The 27,622-nt window shown below is 44.7% G+C and overlaps 1 protein-coding gene across 2 annotated transcripts in view; it reads right to left on the minus strand.

Moving 5' to 3' along the window:
* Hecw2 (HECT, C2 and WW domain containing E3 ubiquitin protein ligase 2) overlaps positions 1-27,622 on the minus strand; it is a 176,112-nt gene that overhangs the window by 117,465 nt on the left and 31,025 nt on the right. The window contains exons 1-3 of one of the 2 annotated variants that reach the window (XM_038315560.1): positions 12,490-12,863; positions 7,786-7,893; positions 589-683 (exon numbers count right to left, since the gene is read on the minus strand). In XM_038315560.1, the coding sequence (XP_038171488.1) occupies positions 589-683; positions 7,786-7,792 (102 nt within the window). In that variant the 5' untranslated portion in view covers positions 7,793-7,893; positions 12,490-12,863. Of the gene's footprint in view, positions 1-588; positions 684-7,785; positions 7,894-12,489; positions 12,864-27,622 lie in introns of those variants that run through there. The other variant, XM_038315559.1, reaches the window with a different exon arrangement.

Below are 27,622 nucleotides of genomic sequence, written 5' to 3' on the forward strand. Positions count from 1 at the left end.
ACCACATTTCTCAACTTTCACCAGTGCCCCCTAGAAATGGAGGATTTTCTTCCAAAGTAAATGACTACCCTTCATCTGAGGGCTTGATGAAGAAGTTGGCTCCCAGAGTGGCCATATTTTACCAAATAGTAGGATTGCCACTGTTTTGGTGAGAAATTTACCCTCAGACCTTTGAGGAAGGTGCTCATACATGACCCCGTCGCACACTCTCTTCAGGTGACAGACAAGTAGAATGCCTATGATCTCGCTGGGCTCCTTCCCCCTTTACACACTGAACACATGGAAACCACCTGAGACACAGTACCACCATTTCCTATTGTCCACATGTAAAAGCCTTCACGACAGGACACTGTGGGTCACCGTGTTCCCATGAAGAGCTGCTGATACACGGAACAGCTATGTAGAAAGTATTTTTCCACTGATTGGTATCGCAGATGCGGCTGTGGCAGCCTTTACTGCGTTTCCTTTCCTGAAACACACTATCGTGTGTTTCCTTTTCATTGTTCCTCGTGACCCTGACAGGGATGCCCAGATAAAAATAGGACGCTTAATGGGCTCCAGGAGGAAGCCAGCCATGAGGGGACTCACCATCACAGCCGGGTTCTTCACAGTAATACAGGGGGTTGTGGCTCGCAGGGCTCCGCTAATGCCATGGTAGTACTTGAAACAGATTTTGATCTCCGCTGCAAATCAATGGGAGAGAGACAGTTGAATCTACTGAGGAAATCCCACATTCCTCTCAGGCAATCCTTTCTGAACGCAATTCCTTCTTTGCTGACCGGCGGTAACTGATTTTTGACCAGTTCCTGATGAGTTTTGCTTATTTGGCTTTTCTCTATTGCCTCACGTTTCACAGGGTCTTAATACGCCACCTAAGCTAGTCTGAACCTCACTCAGTAGCCCAGGATGGCCCTGAACTCTGAGTCTTCTTACCTCAGCCTCTCAAGAGCCAGGATTACAGACCTGTGCCACCAAGCCCAGCTTTAGCTGCTTTGTGGAAACTTCCTGAGAGCATCACTAATGTATTGGGCGAACAGTATACTGAATGTACTCTGTAGAGTGGAACGGGGGAACGTGACCAGCGACTCTTGCTATGATCCAGGCAGTGCCATGGCTCCTTGTCATGTAACCCCGACTCCAGCCTGCTCTGGGGGACGGTGAACTGTGAGACTTCCTGTAAGCCATCCATGTACTCCAGGGATTTTACTTTCGACCTCTTCAACACGAACAGAGTATAGCTACCTACTAGAAATACAAAAAGCAACTCAGTCTGAACAGAGAATAGACTTGGGTGGGTTCTCTAGGAACCCACATGACTTTAACGTTTCAAGTAACTTAAGCGGACTACTGAATGGGGATCCAATTTGGGAACCAGATCCTTAGAGATGAGCACATAGAAACTCGTATGTCTTATTAACTGATTCAAACAGAGGAGCTCGAGAAAAAGCAATGCATATACCTATTATAGTTTGCAGAAAGCAACCAGTTTCCAAAAGCATGAAGTGGAAAGGGTTTCAATAGAACCGAAAGTCACGGGAATTCCTCCGTTCACTGAGGCCTGAATGGTCATGAGAGTTATTTTTCCTCAGATATTCTTCTGTAGATGCAATGGGGCCCTAGACAGGCCAGACAGGCCACAGAGCAGGCAGTTCTGGTCTACAGAGGGAGTTCTTCTCAACTGGGTCAGCAGACTGTAAAAATGGGGCTGTTCAACCAACATATGTTCCCAAGTACATTAACTTTTAATTCACCATGGCTTTGCCTGACCATGCCAAAGGGCATCTGGGGAAATGTTTGACTTGCTTACTTTAAGAGAACGGTACAAGTAAGATTCTCCTCTGAGTATTTATATTGCCACACCCTTCCTGTCAATGACCAATGTTAAACCCAAGAAAGGTTCCTGAATGGGCTAAAACCCAACAATTTAGCACCACCAATCAAAAGGTTTCACTATGCATCTACCAATACACCTGTCCACCACTGTGCCTGAGAGTGCAAGGGACTCCCGGACTGTCTTCTGGCCGAGCAGGTATTTTACAGTTTAATCGTGAAGATGACAATTCCAGGCCTGGCAAATGGCTAAAGGAAAATGCTGAAGAGGAAAGACATCACAAGGAAGGGCGTGGGGACCAGGAGGAGCTTAGTAAAGACACAGTGGAGTCTCAGGACAAGCAGGTCTAAGGATGAGAGTCAGGACTAATGAGTAGCCAGGAGGCAGAGTGAGAGCAGGGTTTGCAGAAGTGCATGTCTGGCTCTGCTGTTGCTTTGTTTCATTCAGAACACGCCTGCAAAGGGCTTTCCTGAACTCTAACACAAGTTCGGAGACCTGTTTGAAATCTACAGATACAAGCAAAGTATATTCCCCAACTGGCTTTCTTCGGTGACGATACTCTGCAAAAGCAAGCCTAGGTCACGCGCACAAGGGCCGTCTCAGAGCACAGCAAAGCTCGAGGGGCCTTCGACAGGAGTTCTGTGGGTATGAGCTCATCTGTTCCACACTCTCAATACTGGAGAGCCAGCAGTCTGCGTGAATCTGCCTGCAGCGGTACTCAGATCACATAGCGGGGAGGAAAGAAGACCTTTCTCAGTAAACACGGTGTGCCGTGTGCTTTGGTAAGACATCTTCCCTTCACCCTCAGCTTGGAGGGCACTGTCTGCCCTTCTTGAAGATTTTAGTGACTAGGCAATTGTGGTGGTTTGAAAGGAAATGGCCTCCAGGGGCTCATAGGAAGTGGCGCTATTTGAAAGGATTAGGAGGTGTGGCCTCGTTGGAGGAAGTGTGTCACTGGGGGTGGGCTTTGAGGTTTCAGATGCTCAAGTCAGACCCAGTGTCGCTCTCTCTTCCTGATGCCTTCAGATCTGGGTGTAGAACTCTCAGCTACTTCTGTGGCACCATGACTACCTGCATGCCACCATGCTTCTTGCCACGATGACAATGAACTATACCTCTGAACTGTAAGTCAGTCCCCAATTAAATGTTTTCCTTTATAAGAGTTGCTGTGGTCATAGCGTCTCTTCACAGCAATAGACACCCTAATGAAGAGAGTAAAAGACCAAGAAAACACCACTGGCTGTTTTAACTTCAGGATGTTGGCCAGGACAGCTTGGCTCGCTGACCCCCTTGGGGTATTACTTCCGGCTATAACAGCAACAATGACAACAACAACAACAACAAAATCTTCACCTATTTTTCTGATCTGGAGACCACACAATTAGATGACGAATTTGTTTTGAACTGTGCAAAAGTAGGCTTTGTGGACCTGATCAATACGACTCTTCAGAGCTGTACTGAAGTAAAGAGCTGAGGGATTTAAACGGATCACCTCTCATTATTTCTCGCTCACTAAAATGGAATATCACGGAAGTCTGGTACGCAACACGTCATCTCTAACCGTACGAGGAAATGTCATATAATTCCATCTATTCTACTACATAATTCTCACCATTGCCCTGTATGCGGTCATGAAACGGTCCTATGCGTTGCCTTTACATTCAGAAGATACAAGTTGAGGAAGAGCTCACTTTAATCTTTACACTTCTGAAGACATTTACCCACAATCCCAGTAGAGGTCCAATACCCACCTTATCTTTAGAGATAGGGTCTCTTACTGAACCTGGCGCTCACTGACTGGGCTTCCCCATGAGGCAATGAACTCCAGAGATGCCCATATGCCTGCCATCCTTCCCAGTACCCAGTGCTGGGTTATAGACAAACCCTGCAGCGCCTGGTATTTTGTGTAGGTGACAGGGATTCAAGCTGGACTATTCTTGCTTACCCTGCCAGCAGTTAATACTGAACTGGGTCCCCAGCCTCTGCTTACTCTCCTAAAACAAGTAAATATCCATGGTGCTGATGCCCAAGGTCATCTATCAAGAGTTAAATCCATTTTATTTTTCCTTTAGAGCCATTTCAAGTAGGCTGTAATAGTATAAGCCTGGGATATCTGCATCTTCTGGAGTTTACCAGACAACCCTAACCAACTTAACAGATCAGTTTTCAAAGAATCTTACCTTGTTTGGATTTCCAATAAGCTAAAGACAAAAAATAATTTATTTCTTAAGATGAAAAAAAACCTTGAATATTATATTTTCTAGGTCAGAGGCTGACAATATCCAGAAGTTTTAGAAGCTATCTAAATTGCTTAATCACTTTTCCCCAAGACTCCGTGCCATTAGCTCCAAAGAGCCAAGCAAGATCACATTAATGCTGAGAAGCTCTCTTAAGACGGTCCAAGTCAGACATGGCTTCAAGAAGACATTAAAGGGACATCCTTGACTTCTAAGCTCGGAGATAAACACTCCATTTGTTTGATGCCTTGTCTTAACCTCCGTGGACCGGAGCATCTTGGGAGTCACATCTTTCTGACTTTTCTGAAGTCATGATGCTCTGTCTAGACGTAACGTGGACTATTCTCTCAGCCCTTAAGCACTCTGGAGGGTTTCAGTTCCACAGTCCTGGGTTTATACAAGAGAAAAGGAATGGAGAACAGGCAGAAACCTTTTCCAGCTTCTCTAGCCTGGCGTCAAGATCCAAGCCCATTTCTAGTCAAGAGCAGGATGAGGTCTGCAGACACTTTCCAAGACAAGTGTCTACTATGTGGCATATTATAATTGCTATATTTACTGAGACAGCCTCAACAGCCAGGACATTATGGCCCTCGAACAGAAAAAAATGCTGAAAACGGCTTTCGATTTTCCTCAGGCCAGACTGCCTTGAGATAGAGATCATGCCCCCAGGCTTCAGGTAAGCACCAAGCATGATCTTCAGCATTCAGGCGCCAACTGGAAAGTGATTTTACCTCTTCCCTGGCATTTAGTTGGCAATACTGTTCACCTAATCAATTTCTTAAACCGTGGGATCTTTTTAAGGATAGAACCGTGTTAGAAGTAAAACCGGCTTTGGTTGTGTTTTCCCTATGTTCTTATTTTATCTTATATTCTCCATATAACGCCCTCAGATCAGTACCCCAGGCCCAGAGACTTCCCCACGTTCCTGTCACGTGGTGAGTCCTGCCTGCAGTGTACCTGAAAACGGAGGAAACAGACTTCTCTTAAGGGCAGGCTGCATGCCGGGCAGTGGATGGCCGATAGAAACAGGATGGACAGGGTCTTTGGAGGTTCCTCGTCTCACGACGTCATGCCTGGGCTGTCTGGTGTTTTTGTTTGTTTGTTTTTAATTTTACCATACATTTTATTTTTATTTCATTCACATATTTTTTTCTTTTTTTCCTAGCATATACATTATGGCTTTTGGTGGTTTTATGGGTTCCTAAAAGTACAAATGAGTGTTTCTATAGTTTTTTTTTTCTTTTTGTCCCCCTGAGACAGGGTTTCTCTTTGTGACAGCCCTAGCTGTCTTGGAGCTAGCTTTGTATACCTGGCTGGTCTCAGACTCACAGAGATCTGCCTGCCTCTGTCTCCAATTCTATGTCTGTTTCTTATGCATTTTCTGGGCCCTTTTCCTTCTTTTTTTTTGTTCTGTCCTATTCCGATGCATTAGTTTTTGCTTTATCCTATAATATTATATAAATTGTGTATCTTATTATTTCATGGAAGCTTGTTGGTTTTCTAATGAGAGACAGAAAGGGGGTGGATCTGGAGAAGGGGAGGTGGGGGAGGGACTGGAAAGAGTAGAAGAAGGGGAAACCAAAATCAGGATCTATTATATGGGAAAAATCAATTTTCAATCAAAGGAAAAATAAATAAATAAATGAAGGAAGGAAGGAAGGGTGTTTTGGTTATGATTTTCTTCATTCTGTTATGATAAAATTTCATAGTTACGAAGTTGGAATGTGGAATTTGGGCCACCCTGAATCTGGGTGCCAGGGCCACGGTCCACCACACTGGCCTCCAGAATAAACTATCTTTTATCCCTTTGAGGTCACAGCTGTACTTCTTGTGTTGACAAAGCTTCAAAAGACAGTACAACAAGAGCATCGGACTGCGAAGCAGGACACAGCTTACCGGGCAGAAGCAGGACCAGAGAGGACTATCGAGCATTGCCACACTAGTGAGGACACAGGAAGAAACTACCCCATACCGTTAATACTGATGAAAGTCAGAGACGCTAATTTTCTAAAATAACTTTTGATGCTACAGACGTTTTAGAAACCTCGCTAAAGACGTTTGCATCAAGTTCCCATCTGTTCAAATGACACTTGATATTTTGCTTTGATAAGTCCCATTATTTCGAGTATTCATAGAATCTCTTACAATAAATCCTTTATCATTCTTACAGCTCAGTGTTAATAAAAAAAAGTCTCAAAAGCCCATGCTTTTCCTCCAAGCTCTTCCCATCCTCCACTTCACACTTTTCTCTCCCCATCCCCCCATCCCACCCCACCCCCAAGTTCCCATTTTTTGTCCAGCAATCTTGTCTACTTCCAGTATCCAGGAGGATAACTATATGTTTTTCTTTGGATTCACCTTCTTATATATCTTCTCTAGAAGCACCGGACTGAGCTCCCAAGGTCCTGATGAGGAGCAAAAGGAGGGAGATCATGAGCAAGGAAGTCAGGACCGTGAGGAGTGCGTGTACCCATTGAGACGGTGGGACAGATCTAATGGGAGACCACCAAGTCCAGTTGGAATGGGACTGATGGAACAGGGGACCAAACCGGACTCTCTGAATGTGGCTGACGGTGGAGGAGGACTGAGAAACCAAGGACAACGGCGATGAGCATGAACTCTACAGCATGGACGGGCTCACTGTGAGCCTTGTCAGTTTGGTTGCTCACCTTCCTGGACTTAGGGGGAGCTGGGAGGACCTTGGACTTAACATAGTGAAGGGAACCCTGATGGCTCTTTGGCTTGGAGAGGGGCAGAGTGGGGGTATGGGTGGAAGGGAGGGGAGGGAAGGGGGAGGAGGAGGGGAGGAGATGGAAATTTTTAATAAAAAAAAATTAGAAAAAAAAAAGCCCATGCTTTCCCATCTGTTAAAGAAAGAAAACTTCTGAAGATACCTGAATTAACCCGGACTGACTGGTAAACTAGCAAATCACCAATCCTATTTTATTCACCTGCTTTTTTACCATTCCATAAAATACCCTGAGAATCCCCGTATCCTCCGGAGTCTTAGTAGTGAACGTAAGCACACCCTGTCACACTTTACTAAAAGCCAACAGACACAGTATTTCAAATGGATTATGTGCTATATTAGCATCTGTATCCACAAATACAACACGGGATGGACTGGATAACAGTTGATTCTCTGCATCTAATTTCTGATTGTTAGCATCTGACGTTGGCGGCGGCACAGACTACCTTACCCGTCCTCCGTTGACCTACACGCAAAAGGTAACCATCTGCTGGTAAGAAATGAGGAATATTCAAAGCAAACAAAATTCATAAGTCAATCAAAACACTGAACCATCCTTTCTGATTCCTAAAATTAATGAAGTCACCATTAATTGCCCAGTATTAAATGTTCAATCTCCGATGAGCACTTTCTTTTTTTATATTTATTTATTGATTTATTACGTATACAATATTTTGTGTGTATGCCTGCAGGCCAGAAGAGGGCACCAGACCCCATTACAGATGATTGTGAGCCACCATGTGGTTGCTGGGAATTGAAGTCAGGACCTTTGGAAGAGTGGGGAATGCTCTTAACCTCTGAGCCATCTCTCCATCTAAAGCAAAATATTTTCTAATATGGGGCTTCATGATAGAAACATATGAATAAGAGCCAAAACCTTTAAAAATAACATTCAGATATGACTCTATACATTCAACATACATGCATATTACTCAATTTTAAGATTATCATGCTTATCAGTTACTTACGTTCCATGAAGTAGGGTCCAGGCTCAATTCTCCAGACAATTTGTCCTTTTTGGGTTCCAGTGACGCCCCTGTTCTTAGAATCCCAGAAGTTGGCTGGAGAATTCTCATCTGGCAAAAAAAACCCAAAGAAACACTTTTAGCTTAATTACAACCCATCACCTCTTACCTCAAAGATCAGCACATATTCTAAAATAAGTAGAAAGAAGGTAATAAAGAGGACAGACACCAGTGACCGCTGTTTCTAATGGCTACCTCCTAGCCCATCTGAGACTTAATGAATTAAGCTAGCCTGTAATCGTAAAGACTATCTTTAAACTCTATTCTCCAAATACTATGAAAACCCAAAAACAGTGACAGAGATGAGCATGAAAGTTATTTATAAAAGGTTAATTTTTACTATATACAAGCTTTGGATTTACAGAAAACCTACAATAAATTATCTTTTACTATAATGATATGTAGGAAATATGATAAGTCATCTCAAACATTTCCAAATATATGTTGGATTTTGAAATGCTTCTATATCTACATGAATATCTCTAAGCTCTTCCTACCCCCAGATTCTAGAGATAAAGCAAAACAAACAGGCAAACCCTTCTCAAAGACCCCACTATAGTGCTAACCAACTCAGGGGAGTTAAACATGAAATTTACGGAGAAAGATTTTCATGATAGTCTGTGTCAGGAAAATGAAAAGTCATGCTTACAAATATCCCTTTGTTTCAAAGTAATTTTGCTTCTCTCTGTATTGGGGGGGGGAGATAGGAAAATGAACATAAGATAATTTTCAATTTACCCCTTGGACATAAATTGAGAACAACTCTGACTCCACACAGAAGCAGGTTCAGTGGTGCCTACGTCCAGGAATTGGGCATTCAACCTAGTTAGGATTTGAACGAAAGCCGCTACTCCATGTCTGGGCAAGGCTCACACCTTCAGCAGAGACTGCACGGCTCGGCTGAACAGTCGTGATTGACGACATGCAGCACAGGGTTGCTGGACTCTCACCCCGACATTGAACGCTGGACCATGACAGAGATCTGATGCCCACAGCAGAGGGGAGGGGTCTTCACCTTAGAATCTACCAAATGGATCACCAATTTTATCACACCTTTCGAGAAACCACCAACAAACTTTCTCATGGACTGGAAAACCTAGCATTTTCTCTTAAACCCAGCCTTCCTAGGTGCCAACAAAACCTCTCTGTATGGAAAAAAAAAAAAAAAGAACATGTCAGGCATGATCAGAGATCATGGAGGTCTCAGGCCACACACTGAAAACTCACCCCCTAGGTCAGGGTGGCCTTAGAGCTACTTGTCTGGACACTTTAGAAGACAGAACAATATTCTGAGAGACACACTAGAGATGGTAAGAAAGGACAATGGTGTATCATAAAGCAAAACAGCAACATGGAAGGAGGGAGGAAGGGAGGGAGGGAGAGAGGAGGGAGAAAGGGAGGGAGGGAGGGAGGAAGGGAGGAGGGAGAGAGGGAGGGAGGGAGAGAGGAAGGGAGGGAGGGAGGAAGGGAAGGAGGGAGGAAGGGAGGGAGGAAGGGAGGGAGGGAGGGAGGGAGGGAGGAACAGGCTAATTAAGAGTTCACGACAGGACTTCAAGCTCTGGGTTTGGAGACACCCTTGCAATAAACGGGACTATGGAGGGGCTGGGGAGTCAGTTCAATGCTAAGAGTACTTGTAGAGAACCTGGTTTTGATTCCCAGCACCAACAGAACATCTCATAACCATGTATAACTCCAGTCCTAGGAGATCTAACACCCTCTTATGGGTTTTGCAGGAAGCAGGTATACACATGTTGTATATACATACATGTAGGCGAAACACATATAAACATTAATACATTTATACAAACATACGGGAAACAGAAGCAGAAGGGAGATGAAGACCATTTAAAAGAAGGAAGCAGAGCAGCGGGAGCTGGAAAGAACAAAGAAGAATTCAGAGAGAGTGTGGGCAAAGTTTAACGACGTATGAGAACATCCATCTCATAATCCATTATTTTGTATATTAACGAAAACAATAATTAAAAAATGCAGGAAAAATCTTTTCTATAGGCTTGAATTTGTGGCAACACAGTAACAGGTCAGACATAGTTAAACAATTTAAGACCAAAAAAAAAAAAAAAAAAACCAAAAGGAAACAACAATTCTAGAGAGGATAAAGAAAACGACATGTGTTAAAGCATAATTCAACAAATACTTATTGGGTACCCACTATCTGAAGGGTAGTAGTCCATGTGGTAAGGATTCAGACGGGATACAAAGATGGAAAAGGCTCTGTCCTTTGTTCTGGTGGGACAAGTGGCCATAATTAGATACACAAAAACAGAATGGCAGGAGCCAGGCACTGTTCTATTGTTTTAATTCTGTCAGCTCATTAAACCACCACCAGCTCTCCGAGGTAATGTCAGGGAGGTTAAGAAACAGGTCTAAGATAAGGACTATAGTCCCCACACAGCAAGTCCAGGACCTTGCTCCAAAGATTATGTTCGTATATGATGTTTCGATCTCATTCTGACACTCCCGAGACTGCCAATAAAGTTTACTTTGAATTAGTGGGCAGAGCTACCAAAATTAGCCATAAGGTATTGGAGGCCTGAGGGGAGAGAGAGAGAGAGAGAGAGAGAGAGAGAGAGAGAGAGAGAGAGAGAGAGAGAGAGAGAGAGAGAGAGAGAGAGAGAGAGAGAGAGAGAGACAGGAAGTAGTAGGGTGGGGCTTAGAGAGGAGGGTCTCGGCCTCTTTTGGATCAAGGAACAACTGAGACACAGAGAGAGGGCCTCTTTTGGATCAAGGAACAACTGAGACACACACACACACACACACAGAGAGAGAGAGAGAGAGAGAGAGAGAGAGAGAGAGAGAGAGCGCACCTACAGCTCACCCTTTGGCTGGCTAGTGAGCCCCAGGGATTGTCCTGTCTCCATGCAGACTCAGCAATAGAAAGCACACACCACCATTACACCCAGGACTTTTTTTTTTTTAAACAAGGGTTCTGGAGGTCAAACTCCAGTCTACATGCTTGGGAGACAAGTACTCTACTAATCCAGCTCTCTCTCCCCCCACCCCCTGCTTTCCAGCTTTTGCTTTTAATTTTGTCTAATTTCTCATTGAATATATATATAAATAAAAATAAAAGCATGGTTATTTTTGTTTCTGAAACTTTCTCTTCGTATGTGTGTATGTCAAGTGTGGGACAATATGAAAACTGTGGCACACATAGGGAAGCATTTATCTAATTAATCTTATCAATAAAAAATCAGGAGTCAGATATCAGGGTAAGAATCAGTGATTAGGAAGGGGTGGTGAAGATTGGAGACCAACACAGACTATGTTAATCACTCTGTACCTTATCTTTTGAGCTTCAGGTTCTACCATGGAAACTGGAGCTCACCAGTTGGCTAGAATGGCTGAGCCGTGAGCTCCATAAATCCTCTTGTCCCCCCCCCCCCCGCCCCGGCACTGGAGTTACAGGCATGTGCTATGGCACCCACATCCGACACGGGTTCTGGTTCTGGGGATCTGAACTCAGGTACTCAGACTTGCAGGGCCACCTCCCCAGCCAAAGCCTCTGCTTTCTTGACAAACACTTGCCACAAGGCTGCACATCCAAGACATGTCCTTGGGTGACAGTATGCTGTGCAGTAATCGGAAACTGTCCCCGAAGCATACAACTTGGTAGACCTGACTGGTTCTGCAATAGATGTCACTCGGTGCCTCAGGAGTCTTAAATCAAGTCCCCCAAGAACCACTTGGAGGCGCTCTCCTCTCCCCATACAAGGAAACAGATTGATTTTTTTCAGCAGTATGTGTATAGAAAGTCACCAGGAATGATTGTGGGTTTTGATTACATATCCCCCTTTCTTTATTCTAATTATTAAACAAGATAATTTCCAGAGGCAGAAACAAAAGTCAACGGGAAAGAGTCCTTGCCTCGCACATAAAGCTCTAGGTTTGGTCTCTGGAATCACATAAACTAGGCACAGTGTCAACATCTGTTAAGCCCGGTACTCAGGAAACAGGCAGAGCATCGTAAGTTCAAACTCATCCTTGGCTATCTAGCACATCAAGGCCAGCCTGGAATACGTAAAATCCTGTTTCTCTCTGTGTGTCTCTGTCTGTCTACTCCCTTGTGTCAAAGATAATCCTCTTTATTTTTAATTTTAAGATTATCGTTAAATCCATGGTCTCCACATGCTTGCCCACAGACCATTTTCTTTGAAAATAAATGGATGCTCACACCTCGTTCCCTGAAAGAAGAGCGCTTTAAATTTCATTAAAAAAAAATAATAACCTCCTCCAGGGGCAGATAATCCATTCTGATATATATATATATTTTTAAAACTCAATCTCGGCCACTTTCAAAAGCACTCTTGGAGGGAGCAGTATTTACCTCTCAAGTAAAGCAATCCCCTCAAACTGGGGTGGGGGTGGGGCTCTAGAATTCAATGATGGGACTTCCTATTTACTACAGAGGTTTCCAGTCTTAACCCCAGGCCTGCTCTCCTGCATTGAGTTGTTAATTAACTCAATGCGACAAACACACCACCCAGTTTGCTAATAACCACCCATTACCCACGGAGAGGACTACATTAAGGAACTTCTCAGAGTGAAAGGCAGAGAGGACAGACACCCAAACAGAGCAGATGTCAGGTAGGAGTGAAATTCATTCCACAGAATTTTCCTATAGCTTACCTTTAATAGTCACAGAGAGTTCCCCTCTGCCTTTGCGCGGCAGGATCCGTCAGCTCAAAGCAGGTATAAGAGGGAAAAGGCACATTCTACTTAAAGCGGTGCACCTGGTCTAACCACTTGACAGTTCCATCACACGGCAGCCGGAACCAAAGCCACGGCCAGTCTGGTGTCCTTGGGTGGCTCTCGGAGCACGCCAGGTCCACTTTGCTGATACCCCGTGCCTCTCCCCGTTTCCTCGGATGCTCTACAAATGGAATACTAGGTAGGACTAGCAGTGACCTTGACAGAATAGTCCCGTCCAGCTAAGAAAAACACTGAGCCACCCTGGCCACACACCAAGTCTTGTTACTGCTCGGGTATCCAAAGTGACAAAGTCTGTCACTTTATGTCCCTTCTGCTGGGGCAGTTGTGGCCACTCCCTGGAAAGGGGACAGGATGCAATCGCCCCATCCTCCCCTCAGCTTCCTTCCTTTGCTTTTCCATGGGAGAATTCCAGGGAGTGAGCCAGGCACACACTCACTCACACACACAGCAGGCTGTGGTCAAAGGGACCGCCTGCTGTCGCACAGGGGAGCCTGCAGTCTGAGAGACTCAGAAGAGAGAAGCTTCTGTCTGGGATCTCCAGTCCGCGGCTCCCTTTTATCAGCCTATGGCCCTCCCTGAGGCTAGGGAAGGGGCTTGGAGTGGCCTAACCAATCAGTCCAGAGTGGAATCTGTAGACTTATCATCTCGAATTATTAAAAAGTACTAAAGCCTTTGCAAACATCATATGGCTTTAATGAAATCTCCAAGCAGTCATCAATTCAGACGTTATTTCCTGACCTTCCTTTTAATGGATACATGGCTACAGTAATCAATATAACTCGTGCCAAGACTTACATGCCCCACATGTAATGTTAGGTAGGTAGAGAATAGAGTAACTCAGACTTTCTTTCTGTTGCTCCCCCCGTCCTCCCTTCCTGTGTTAACTTCCCTCTCTCCTCCCTAATTAAAGGTCCCCTTACCCCCTTTCAAATTGATTGCACCCTACCCTTCTCTTATTTCTCCCCTACCCATGGTCCCTTTCTGCTTCCCTGGTTCCTGCAGTTACTCCAGGTTCTGTGACATCTTCACATCTGAAGATTTGGAGCTAGGAGACTCCGATGAGGGAGGAAGTGTGATGTTTGTCCTTCTGGGACCGGGTTACCTCGCTCAATGTGGTATTTTTATAGTTCATCCATTTACCTGAAAATTTCATGATTTCATTCTTTCTTTACAGCTGAATATTTGTCTCATAGTGTGTAGGATTCCTGTTCTCATGATCTGTTCATCGATTGAGGGCCACTTGGTTTGTTTCCTTTTCCCAACCATTGGGAACACAGCAGCATTGAATAAGCCTGAGAGAGTATCTGTGGAGCAGGCTGATGAGCCCTTCATACGCTGAGGAGCAGTGTGGATCGGTCAAGTCAGCCTCCCCCCCCCCCCCCCCCCCCCCGTGTGTGTATGTCTGTAATGTGTCTGTGTCTGTATATTCCCACATGGTTGACGACGCTCCCCCTCAAGAGCCATAGACTATTTAACAACATCCAAACAAAAGGGATCTTAAGAGACTGCCAACACAGTACAGGCTATCGCTGTTACCCTTGTAACACAGTTCAGACCCATTAGTATTTCAAGAATGGAGCCACACGGGGAGCTCAAGCTTGAGGCTAGCCTGAGCTAGGACGAAACAAACCATCGTGGCAAAGCAACTTTCTGGAGTGTGACCATCCCGCTCTAAGGATGAAGCCAACAGGAGAGTGAGATCCACAGGAGAGTGAGATCCATGCTACGGCAGCCCAACTCTGGAACGACTTGAAATCAGATCTAAACAGTCCCCAAAGCCAAGGCTGTTACGTCACTGTGCCTCGCCAAGCAATGCTCTCCAAAGTTTCAGCAACCTAACTTGCCAACGGGTTCACAGTGGCCCCAGTCACCCACAGACCAGTGAAAGAGACCAACAGGAAATACTAATTCATTCCCTTTGTTGTCATCAAAGGAGGCTGCAGCCAATTGACAACAGACTTAATAACGGAGCATCTCTGAGTTTATTCCCGCCCCCAAACAGCTCAAAACCTTGAGCTCTTGGCTATTTTGTGGTGATGGACCAGCAGATTCTCCTTGGGTAACCGGGAGGTGCACAGAGCTGGGTAAGGTCTCCCAAGCCATGACCCCTGGCCTTCCAAATACATAGAATACTTACTTCACCTGATATATAGGTTCTGCTCCATCTGTGAGTTACCAGTATCCAACAGGCTTGCCCATATACAGGATCCTATTTGCCCCTAGCATAAGCTACTATCATAATGATTGAAATTTTACTACAGGCTGGAAAAGTAGCTCAGGAGTTAAGAGTGTTGGTGGCTCTTGCAAAAGATTCACATTAAGTCCCCAGTACCCATGTCAGGTGTCTCACAACCTCCAGCACTGGAGGATCTAGTGCCTTTGGCTTCTGAGGGCACTTGCACTCAGAGACAAGACGCACATGCATACACATACTAAAAAATAAAACATTAAAAACTCTACTGTATACCTAACTCTGCAAATAGAGCAGAAACAAATTCCCAATGGACAAGAGAGAACTTGGAAGTGCAGGGTGTGGGAAGATAGCAATGCTGGAGCTTAGGTCACTCCACGGCATGCAGATAAGCTAGCCCTAAGAGGGAACTGAGAAAACACAGGCAGCTCAGACAGACGCAGCAACTGGTTAACCACAGTGAACAACTCCACTGAGAAGGTCTATCAGTAGCAGGGCCCAGAATCTTCTGGGCTCTTTCTTTCTCCAACCTACCATTGCTTATGAAGAAAGCCAACAAACTCAATAATAGCATCAAAATAGGGAGACTCATTTATGGGTCCCCATTGCGTTTTAATTGGCTGTGAGAGAGTGACTTCCTGGGGTACTAGGCGTGGATGGATGGTGTGTTCCTCCCTTTGTAAAGAAGAAACGTTAAGTATACAACGATAATATTATAACGAGAGTATGTTCTATGCAGGAGAAAAAGACGGCCCAAAGAGCCAGCTGCTGCACACGTGACCTGATCCACAGACAGAAGGTCACTCCAAGAAGCAGTGAGACCTGAGCCCTGAAGGGTGCAGACAGGCAGCTGGCTTTGGAGGGGAGGGAGGTGACTTTGGGGAGGGCCAGGCAGAGGCCCAACCTTGAGCAGCAGTACAGCACTTCCCAGAAATGCAGAGGGTCAGGGTGACCCCAGTGTGGGGAGGGTCTGGGAGGGAGGGCAAGCTCTAGGAATCTGAAGTACCAGACCACAGGGAGAGACAGAAAAGGCTAATGTCAAAAGAATGAAAACCAGTCTTTCCTCCCCAGCACCCGATCCCTTTCTGACACCTCAATTGATTACTTTTAGAGTCTTTAGCATTCAAAACTATCGATTCTGAAGGATGCCTGTGGGAAGCCTTGTGGTTTGTGGCCGTTGAATGGATTAATCTTAGAAAATTAAAGACACCATTTAACTAAAGGAGCTTATTCCCCGAAGCTGGCAGGATGCTTCCTGGCAGTAAGGCAGGGGAAAGCTAAGACACAAATCCTCAGATTATAACACAATGTGACAACGGAGTCCTTCAGTATCTCACCAGCTTCCTTCATGCTACCAGCCAACGCAAGCCAGCACCAAGGTTTGCAGACCAGGATGGAAAAAGCCTTTATGGATCTCCTCTGTGTTTACGAGCCCAGCGTGCTGGAGTCTGACATCACCAGTACACACTATTGGAACTTCCTGGCATGGGCCTGCCTCTGTTGCACTTTTGATTGGTAGCTTCTCCCTCTGCCTTTGTGTTTGGAAAGCAGTCAGAGAAACATTCCTCTCCTCACTCTGTTTTCAGATTTCCAAATCCCATTTCTACATAAATTAGAAAGATCTCTGATTTAAAAAAAAAATCAAAATTAAGATTTAAAATCTAAATACATGAAATACATGGTCTTTAAAATTTAGCTTAGAAAGTGGCAAGCAACCAAATTCAATAATAAAGAATGACCATTACCTATGAAGAATTTCCCAGAGGCGTTCGTAGTATCCATGACCACCCATCTACAAACTCTCTCCAGACTTGCCACTTCAGCCCCTGACCTGGGCGGCAAAGAGACAGAAGTTGTCTGCGCCACATTATGGCTAGCTGGACCTCTGTCTAGGTCTAGCGCAGGTAACCACAGTTCACGTGAGTTCACGATTCCCAACAGCCGCATCTTGTCCATAAGAGAAGATTTCGTAATGCTCCTCCCACCCTTCAGTTCTTCGTAACGCTCCTCCCACCCTTCAGTTCTTAAGTTCTTTCTGCCTTCTTTTCTCTGATGTCCCAAGCATTGGTGTTGGTATTGGCAGTGTTGTGTATACGTGTGTTGGGGACGGGGGTAAAACAGACGCTAATTTAGGACCAAGCATCCAATCTCTTATTATCAGCCCTTTGGCCAGCTATGCATCTCTCCACTGACTGATGTCAAATGCAAAACAGAAGCACCAACCTTGGTCAGAGACGCTATGCTGTCTCTTATCCCAAATACAGAACTATTGGAAGCCAGGATGGATATGAGCATAGGTTTTAGGCGTGCAAGACTCTGCAATTCAAATGAAACCAGTGAATAATGTCAATCATTTTATTTGAATCCATTCTCTTGATCTGCAAAATGGAAACACTGTCTTTTTCCAGTGAAGCTTTACATAGGATTGAGAGGGCAGCTAGCCTAGAAACACATCCAAGAGAGGCACTGCTGAAAGCACGCACCAGGAGACCCAACATATTTGCATCAGCGAGCACGTTCGGAATCAGCATTAGAATTTTGCATAGTATATGTATGAGTCTGAGTCAAACATATTTTGCAGATTTTTATGACACGAAGGAATGGTTTTCAAATTTGATTGCACACACGCTAAAATCCTCTGGGACTCCTGCACCATCAGAACAGGAGAGGTGTTGGGAATCTGTGTTGTCAAGAACGAACCTGTGCAATTCTGACACGGGCCATCCTCGAGCCACAGTTTTTCAAAGACTGATTGGCATTCCCAGCAGTGTCAAAGCCAGGTGCAAACATATTCTCCGTAGTCCTGCTCCTGGTCAGCAGCTGGCATGGAGGCCCCTGCGGTTCCAACTTGTGCTATAAGGATGTTGCCAAGAACAACGTTTTTCACTTCCAAGTTAAACACGGTGTTTATAAAAGGCATAAGGTGGGGACCCTGGAAGGATGACCTCTTTGCACACAGAGGGTGACGTCACAGTAACAACTCCCACATCCTAGCTGCCAAGACCTTTACCTGGGAAGACTGAAAAATAAGATCTCTCCCCAACACTGTCGTGTCTCCTATTGAAAAAAAGAAAAAAGTCAACCTTTACATATCCAAATTTACCCTCTAAGCCATAAATTAACAAACTAAGTTGGTCCGTTACATTTCCTTAATGTTTGTTTAAAGTTCAACACGAGATATTTTCTCTCTTAATTATATGGTTAAGAACTCACTGACGGCTTGTGAGAACAGTTCTGGTGATGTTTCCACATCAGACACCTAAGCCAAGGGATCAGCTTTCCTCAGTTTTGGTCCTGCATCCGCACGTGTGGCACAGCCTTCCGTGCACACCGTTCTGCAGGCTTGTGAAGCGGTGTAACGCGAGGAGGAAGGAGCCAGGCACAGGGCGCACACTCGTCACCTGGCTGCTCTCAGGTGTCAGGAACGACTGAAGAAGCCTTCAGGACTGTTCTCTTGACGACAGTCACATTAGGGGGACCAGCGGCAGCTCATCGGGAAAGCAGCTGGTTAGGGCGAGCCACCTCGTGGGAGGAGATCCCACTCAGATGTTCATGTCAACAAAAGCAACAGCTTTGGAAGGAAAGAATTGCCTATTTTCAACTAACTCAAGGAACTGTGATTTGTTTTTTTAAAGTTTATTATACACACTTTTTTAAAATAATCATTTTGGGAAAGGTTAAATATAGCAAATAAAACTGGAATCATAGAACATCTTTGTACCAATAGATGGCATCCATCCAAGGTGCCTTTCCTGGAACAAACTGTAACAGCTAGGTTCACTTCCGCCCTTCCCTGACAAGCTATATTTAAGAGTCGGTAAGCATTTTCATTATAAAATACTCTCATTACGACCTGTGATTTTACCTTCTAACCCGCTTCAAGGATTCTATGCAAACATCTCAATCAAACATTTGAAAAACACATTTTTTTTTTTTAATTTAAAAACTTCCTTCAAGGGAAAAAGAAATCAGAAGATGAGAGGGAGAAAACAGAAGTGCTAGGAATGATTCCTTTACACATAAAAAATCATTTGTTATGACTTAATAATCAAAGTCAGATGCAAAAAAATGTTGAAACTATTCTTAAAACACTCCCATTTATGGCTTTTTGCATTGGCCTCCAAAAGACGCTGTGACTTGTCAAAGCCCATGAAATATTTTTAACACATGAGTTTAGAACAACTTAAAACACATCTTGCCACTCACCAAAAAGGGCAACTTCATTTAGTTCCCACTGGCGGGACTACAGCACAGAAGGAAACAACACGCTTGAAAATCCTACACGAACAATGGCTGAGAAACTTAGAAGTGCGGGTATTGGCGCAAACCAGCATTGGCATCACAAATAACTGGAGTGCCAAGGGCCAGAAATGGCTCAGTGGGCAAAGGCACAATGTCAAGTCTGATGACCTGAGTTCAATCCTGGGGACGTACCTGATATAAGGAGAGACCTAACTCTTGAAAGTTTTCCTCTGACAGCCACACACACGGTATGGGTGCCTCTATGCCCCTACATGCACACATGCAGAATAAATCAATGTAACTTTCTAAAGGTAAAAAAAAAAAAATCAAAGACCAGGAAAGGTAGGTATCAAGCCTCTCACCTATCTTTGGCTGGAATGCAAATCTGCACCACACAGCAGCAACATGGAAGCCCAGCTTGGTCCTAGTCAAGACCTTTGTGGTACCCTCCAATGACAAGAGCTGTGGAGGCCAGCAGGAGAGGCTGAAGGAAGGACATTACCAGGGAGGCCAGCGGGAGAGGCTAAAGGACATTACCCGGGGACGAAATCACAAATCTGGAAAGGGCAGCATCTCTGAGGACAAACGAGAGCATTGTCAGGGTTACTGAGACAATGACTGGGCCAGAAGATGATAAAAAAAATGCCACACAAAAATAACAACGGTGTGATTCCTATAGTCCCAAACCAGGCAAATTTGGCCTATAGTTTCAGAAGTCAACCAACCCAGGGGTGGATGGGAGAGAGGAAGAAAACCATCAGAATGAGCCTTCAGCTTCCAAGTTGAGCCGCCACCATCAGTAACGTCAGAGAACGAGGTGGGTTGGTTAAAGAAAGGAGAGTGGGTCCAGTTCAGTCTGGGCTACAGTGAATTTGAGGACTCTGTGCTCACTCGGAACAAGATACCAACATCCAGAAGTACAATACTGTTCCTGGAGAGAAAGATGAGGGCTTGGACTTCAAATGCAGGTGTGTGGCTAAGGCCCCAAGAAAGGGATGAGACCACAAAAGCCACAGGGGCAAAAGTGGAGGGAAATGGTCCTGGGGAAAAGTCCAGAGAACTCCAATGTTTAAACAGAAGAGACCATAAAAGACAAAGCAGTGTGCCTTCACACAGCCAGGCAGAGAGCACAGAGAAAGCTTTAAGGAGCTGAAAGGAGACTTCGAGAGAGACAGTATGAAATAAACAGCATCAGTTCTACGAAAGTCAACGACAAAAACACGGCTAAATGAAACGAGTACTTGGCGAGCGTGCGTTAATTCCTTGTCCTCCGCTCTTGATACTACAAGCAGTTGACTTGCAGCCTCGAGTTCCTGCCACCTGAACTTCCCACAATGAGGGACACCTGGAACTGTGAGCTAAATAAACCCTTCCTCCTTTACGTCGCTTTTGCCAGGGTATCTTATAGAAACAGAGTCAAAACTAAGTCACAATCCACATGAAGATTATTTATTAAAATGTAACTCAACTAGGTTAAAATAATGACTATACTAGGTCACTTGCGTTTCATTTTCTTTATTTTTTGTCCTTTCTTTTGGATTTGCTGTCTGATGTGCGTTGGTGTTTTGCCTGCATGTGTGTCTGTGTGAGGCTGTCAGATCTTGGAGTTACCGATAGTTGTGAGTGCCATACGGGCGCTGGGATTTGAACCCAGTTCCTCTGGAAGAGCAGTCGGTGCTCTCTACCACTGAGCCATCTCTCCAGCCCTTGTTTCATTTCCTTAATTAGTTATTTCACATGAGCCCAATGATGGGGAAGTGTATGCATAAACATTTGCTAAATAGGCTCTATTTAACTTAAAAATACATCATTTGGTGAAAAAGTGTTAGACCAGTGGAGAAGTGTGTATGCTCAGCTTCTCACTGATACGCACAAGGGAGCCACCTTCAACCGCCCCAAAACTGCTTGAGAAAGAGAACCTTGAGCTATAACTTCATGAAGAATTGAACTACGGAAAAAGTAGAGGAGCAAATTTATTTAAATCATGTTTTATCGCACGCCTACTTTGTGCCTGAAAAAGGGCACATACCCTTGGGTCGATCTAAATGAAATGAGCACCGAGCACTGTCAATCACATGGTTTGTTAAGGAGAAGAGCGGAGACCGGAGCTGGATTCCGGGCCCCAGAGCTGGGGAGCAGAGAAAGCCTCGCGGAAACGCAGATGCTTGCACCAAGACTGGAGTGAGGGCTGGGAGTTAACTCATGTTCTAGGCACAGAGATGGTGCTGCTGAGGGCTTGCCAGGCCTGCTGAGGGGCAGCAAGGACAGCTACAGACAGGACAAGGATTCGGAGAGCACAACGAAGAAACAGACACCCATCCCAAATGGCTCACACTGCAGCTACTGCACAGTTTTTTTTTTTTTTTTTTTATTAGAATCAGCTGACAAACTGGAACAGGGCAGGAGAAATCTCCTCGGCCTCTGCGCCGAGTCCCCCTTCAACAGAGCAAAGGCTTCACACCCAAGACCATCTCCTCCCCAGGTAGTGGGTTCTTTTGTTGATTCTATGCAACTTAAATAGATTCATCACTTGACAGAATACTTTCCTGCTGTGATGCCTAGATATGTGCCAACAGTTCCAAACAGATCTACAAAATTTATTTATTTATTTATTTACTAAATACAAGTGAAACCGAACAGCATCCATTTGCTATGACTGATGATGTTGGCTTTCTGGGATCGAGTTACCATGCTACTAATGAAATCTGTTCCAAACGCTGACGGCAAAGTTTAGAGTTGACTGTGATATTAATGCACGAGGCTGAGCGATGACTCACATTTTTCTCTGTTAAATTTACCATCACATCTTTGCTATCAGTCCTTTCTTGGAACAAATATATCACTTACATATAAAGGCTATGTTAAGCCTTTTCCCATAAAACTCAGTAATATCGAAAGAACACAAACTGAGGAGTTTATCTCTACCTGTGGGAATGGCTTAAATGTTTTGGAGAGCCACATCTGAATGCCTGTGTTCTCCCAAGAATCCCCATGTTGAAACTGAATCCCCAAGAAGCAGAGGAGGTCTCTAGGAGATGTGTCCATTAGGAGAGTGGAACCCTTGATAGGATTGATTTTCATATAAAAGAGACCGTGGGAAGCTTGCTCACCTCTTTCTTTCCCTTCTGCTTTTCTGGCACAAGAAGGTGCACATAAGGTGCCATTTAGGAAACTGGGCCTCACTGGATCCTGAATCTCCTGTACCTTAAATTTGGACTCACTGGCTACAGCACTGTGAGAGAGAAATCCTCGTTATCCATAAATTAGCTAGTTTAAGCTACTTTGTTAAAGCAACTCAAGCAGACTTAATGACAGCCTTTGTCTGCCTTGCTGTGACTATGGAGTCATCATTAGTAACTTACTTCACTGGAGAGCCCCAGTGGGTTTTATTAATTTCAAGGTCATAATCCTAATATTAGGCTTACTAGACTAAATATTAGACTAAATAAAGCTTATCAATCTTGTTATCAATGAACATCTCTTAAAATTTCATTATAATTACTCAAAAATATTTAATGAAGAACGAATTTCTTGATTTTTCACATCTTTGCTTAAGGATATAATGAGATACTCTATTTAATGCTTACTGTTGGCCTTGTGTTGCTTGCTGTTCTTTGTAACTCAGAAAATAATACTGCAGGTTAGAGATGCACACAGGAGACACAGAGTTGTCAGCAGAGCCAAGATTCAGTCCTAACTTCTGACTTCTGCACACATGTATTTATTGCTACCTTATGCTACTCTAGACATACTTGTGGGCCTTCAACCAACACCTTTTGCTTTCCTCTGAATATTTGTATAGCATCCAACTCTACATATGACTTCTCAGTATTTAAGAATGGAAGTTTAAATTAAAGGAAGAGGTTAATTTTTCTACACACCACAAAGACCATGACAGCTTCTTGAGCTTTTCAAGTGAAAAGACTTGTGTGCACTGTCAGATGTGTGCACTGTCGGATGTGTGCACTGTCGGATGTGTACACTGTCAGATGTATGTGCTGTCGGATGTGTGCACTGTCGGATGTGTGCACTGTTGGATGTGTGCACCGTCCGATGTGTGCACTGTCAGATGTGTGCACTGTCGGATGTGTGCATTGTTGGATGTGTGCACTGTCAGATGTGTGCACTGTTGGATGTGTGCACTGTTGGATGTGTGCACTGTCGGATGTATGCACTGTTGGAGGTGTGCACTGTTGGATGTGTGCACCATTGGATGTGTGCACCATTGGATGTGTGCAGTTCCCAGGTTCAGGAACATCTGCATACACCTGCCTTTTCCTCATTATGAGTTAACTTTGTTGACAAGAAAAACAAGCCTTAGCAGCGTGGCTCCTCGAACTATGAGGACCACCCTATGAACAAAGAGCAGAATCTGAACCTACAGGGATAACAGGAAGTGTCAGCTCCTGGAATCTGAAGCATGGATGTACTATGTCGGTAGATGATAGGATGTGGCGGGTATGCAATCTGCTGTGGATTAGTCATTTGATGGACCATGCAGTACAAATTCTTCATCCATATATGGCTTCTCTCCCCTTCAGGCAGAGCCACTGTACACTACTAATTGGAGACTATTTCATGCATGAAATTAGCTGCTGTGTTTCAGAACTGTCCTGTTGCAGGCAGACGGATGAGCCAGCTAGTATCCTTCAGAGAGTTATTTCCTCGGTGCATCATTCTCTAAAGGACGTTTTAAGAAACCTTATTGTTTTGAGAAATTACTAGGAAAAAGAGGCTCCTGGAAATACAGGAACAGAATGGGATGGGCCATCTGTGCCTACTTAGAAGGTCACAACCTGCGCTAGGAACTACCTAAGCTCCAGAAGATTTGCATGGAATTCTCAACGGCTTAGCCTAGGGAACCTTTTCTAATGGAACCACCTGGAAAATGTACCTGGAGAGTAAGAGCTGATGAGTAGTCACTATCCTGGATCTGTCTCCCGGCTCTCAAAGATGCTTGGATCTAACAACCAAGAGTAAGAACTGAAAGGGTGGACTCTGAGGACCAAGGATGAAAGCTTTACAGGGAATTGTGTCCTCTGGTCTTCCCGGAAAACCACAAAGAGAGCCAGCCCACTTAGCACGAGTTTCCTCAGGAGCACGCAATCAGAAACAGCTCTGGATTAAAGGTTTCTCACAACCATCTAATTCATGAACCTCTGGCCCTGGCAACCACACAGATGCCAGTTCAAACTCTTTAATCTCCCAAACAGTGACTTGGTTGGGCCCTCCCAAGGATTACGTACTGCTCATGCTATGCTTTGTAGCTGCCCAAGATCCTTTCTGAGTTTTCAAAATACCTTTAGCTATTTCAAGATCTTAAGTCTGTTAGAGTCAGGCCTTGGAGTAATAATATTTGCTATTTCCTCAGTGCCAGGCACTGTGTGAAGTAGCATCATGGTCCACAAATACTATATCTCATTAGCTCATAATTTTCCCGACGACTCCATGAGGTAGCTCTCATTAGTGCATCTCTTTTATTTATGCAGTAATGGAAGCTTTTGGAGCTTGCTCAGAGTCACATAAAAGGGAACAACTCAAAACTCACAGGCAGGCCACTCGTCTTTGGAGTCTGTGCCTTCACCAGCTGCTCTCGGAGTTAAAGGCTCGAGAGCCCTGCAAAGTTTTAATGGTTGCTTCAAACAATGTCAGCTTCGTTATTAATTCTCAGGGGATATGATTTTAACATGCCTACCGGTGTTCCTTTTCAGGCCCCAAATTATCACATGAGTTCACAGCAGCTTCTTAATCACATCTAAGTCTCAGCATCAGAAGTGTCTGCATGGAATATTAAACGTCAGGAGACTCGGTCTTCTCTGTACCTTGCCTTCTTCACCCACAAAACTGAAATCGTACTAGTTCACAGTATGGTAGGGGGAGTTCAGCAAATGCGCTCTTAGCTTCGGGGGGGAATAACCCATCTACAACCTTCTTGTTGTTCAATAATGCTGCATTTTCATGTTTACAGTCTGCTGGGGCAATGCTTTCTCAGATCTGAAAACAACTCCATACAACGTCTCTCACCACAGAAACAGGAATTAAGGCCTTACAACAGACAAGAATGCTTATTAGTAAAAGGAATCAGTTAAGTATCAACTTCGTCAGTGCTCTACGGCTCTGAAGAAGCACCACGGCCACAGCAACTCTTATGAAGCAAAGCATTTGATCGGGGCTGGCTGACAGTTCAGAGGGTTAGGTTGTCATCATGGTGGCGAACATGGTGACACACGGGCAGACGTGGAACTGGAGAAGTTGCTGAGAGTTCTGCCTCAGGATCTGAAGGCGGCAGGAAGAGAGAGTGGCGCTGGGCCTGGCTTGGGCATCTGAAACCCCAAAGCCCATCCCCAAGTGACACACTTGCTCTAACAAGAACATCCCAACTCTAACAAGGCCACACCCCCTAATTCCTGTCAAGTAGCACCACTCCCCAATGACAAAGCATACAGGTCTACAAGTCTGGGGCGGGGGGGGGGGGGAATCCCTATTCAAACCACTTAGACAAAAGAGGATTTTTCTGAGTTGAACTTCACATCTGATCTGAAAGTCCCTATGATGCCTTGATTTCTTTATTAACCTGTTGCCCTGTGCTCATTGGCCCTGGTGCTGTGTCTCCCCACCTGAGTCTCACTATCACACTAGCACACTTTGCTCTCAGTCCTGAAAAAGTGGTTTGCTTGAATTTCATCAGCAGGGAGCTGCTAGCACCAAGAGATAGGAGGGAAGAAGGTGTGTGGGGGATGGTGGGGGGAGGGAGATCACTCAAAATCCCTGTCATAATGGCGGAGCTCCCCTCCAGTTCACGTTGTTCCCACCAAGTGACCACCTCCACCCGGCTCTCTCTCATCCAGGTTGTGGCATTTACTGGTCCGTGGCCGCTGGTGGGAGCTGCCCTGCAGGTTCTGTCCATGTTGCTTCATCCCTGCGGATCCCACAAGCTCTCAGCTACTGCTCTAGCACCTGTCTGCCCGATGTCATGTGCCCCACCATGACAGTCATGGATCCTACTACCCCTGGGAACTGTGAACCCCAAGTGAAATGCTTTCTTTTATAAGCTGCCTCGGTCATGGCATTGTCAGAGCAACAAGAAGTCTAAGATAGGTCGGTCCTGCTGTCATTATAGTATTTATCTTTAGGAGCTCACATTTAGAGCTCAAAAAGTTGATCAGATATGATGCCTTAGTTCCACTCTTTCAAAGGTTAGTTTCCCTGTTTTCCTTCGGATGTTCTACGTGTGGACTCTGGACTCTGGTCTCAAACAATACATAATTCCTTAGGACTCCTATGACACAGTCCCACAAATAGAGAGTCTCCAAACAGGGAAATCATGGCTCCTCACAGTTCCGGAGACTGAGATGGCAACAACTCTGGCTCCTCTGAAGACTCTCGGGAAAGATCTTGCCTTGCTGGTTCCTAACTTCCCGGGGTTGCAATCAGTCTGGAATACCTGCTTGGTTTGTGACTGCACCGACTCCAAGCTCTGCTGGTCTTCATGGGTCTCACCTGCACCTTTCTGTTCGGTCTCCCTTCTCTAAGACAGACAGCCAATGGGTTTAAGGTTCACTCTAAGCTAATCTGACCTCATCATCTCTAAATTAATCCCTTAAACCCTATTTCCAAATAAAGTTGTACTTTTGAGGTTTGGGTAGGTATGCACAAGGGACTCATGTATATATGTGTGTGTGTGTGTATGCGCACGTATATACATGCACATATGCATATTTTAGCTTTTCAAAAAAGGGTTTCTCTGTGTAGCCCTAGATGTCCTAGATTTCACTCTGTAGACCAGGCTGGCCTCGAACTCACAGAGATCCGCCTGCCTCTGCCTCCCGAGTGCTGGGATTAAAGGTGTGTGCCACCACTGCCTGGCTAGGTACAGTTTTATTATATGTAAAAAAAACAATTGCTAATAAAACTAAGTAATATTTTTTTCCACATCTTTGCCCATTCTGAGCAATACTACCCTGATGACACAACTCTATTCCCCACTAAAACCCCAGTCATTCTGCACTTAGCCTTCTGGGTGGTTCTATTGTTCACCTCACACAAGCAAGCAAGAGAAAGGCACTTTTGTGTTTGTGCTGTGAGGTCTACTTGAGTTTCTATTTTCTACTCATTGACTGGAATCTCTGCGCAGAAGCATAACAGAAACGCAGTTTAAGTTTTAGCCGTAAATATCGAAGTCACAGAAGGCAAGAAGATTGCCTCTGCTTTCTCAGTAAAGTGCATTCCCTCTTCTAAAACGCAAACAGTTGTTTATGACTCTCAGAAGCACGAGAAGGCAATGGGGAGGAATGAGTCATTCTCCTTGACAAAATATAAAACATGAAAAGGCCAAAAGCCACCGCTCTGTTTCAGAACCATCGCTGGTAAACATAACAGAAATGCAAAAGCAATGGAAGCCAACAAAGAGACAAGTTTCTAAAGAAATGGAGAAAACAATAACGTGAGAACATCGCTCTCTGGGTGCAAACCCTTATATCTAGAACATGACCCGAAGAAAATATGGCCAATAACAAGAGTGAAGTCAGAGTGTAATTCATTTTCTGATTGGCTAAGGCGTAACATAAGTCTGTCAGATAAGGGGAAAGAATGCATCCTGACTCCTCAGTCTTAGAA

The sequence above is a fragment of the Arvicola amphibius genome, chromosome 18 (genome assembly GCF_903992535.2).
Source record: "Arvicola amphibius chromosome 18, mArvAmp1.2, whole genome shotgun sequence".
Classification (NCBI taxonomy): domain Eukaryota; kingdom Metazoa; phylum Chordata; class Mammalia; order Rodentia; family Cricetidae; genus Arvicola; species Arvicola amphibius.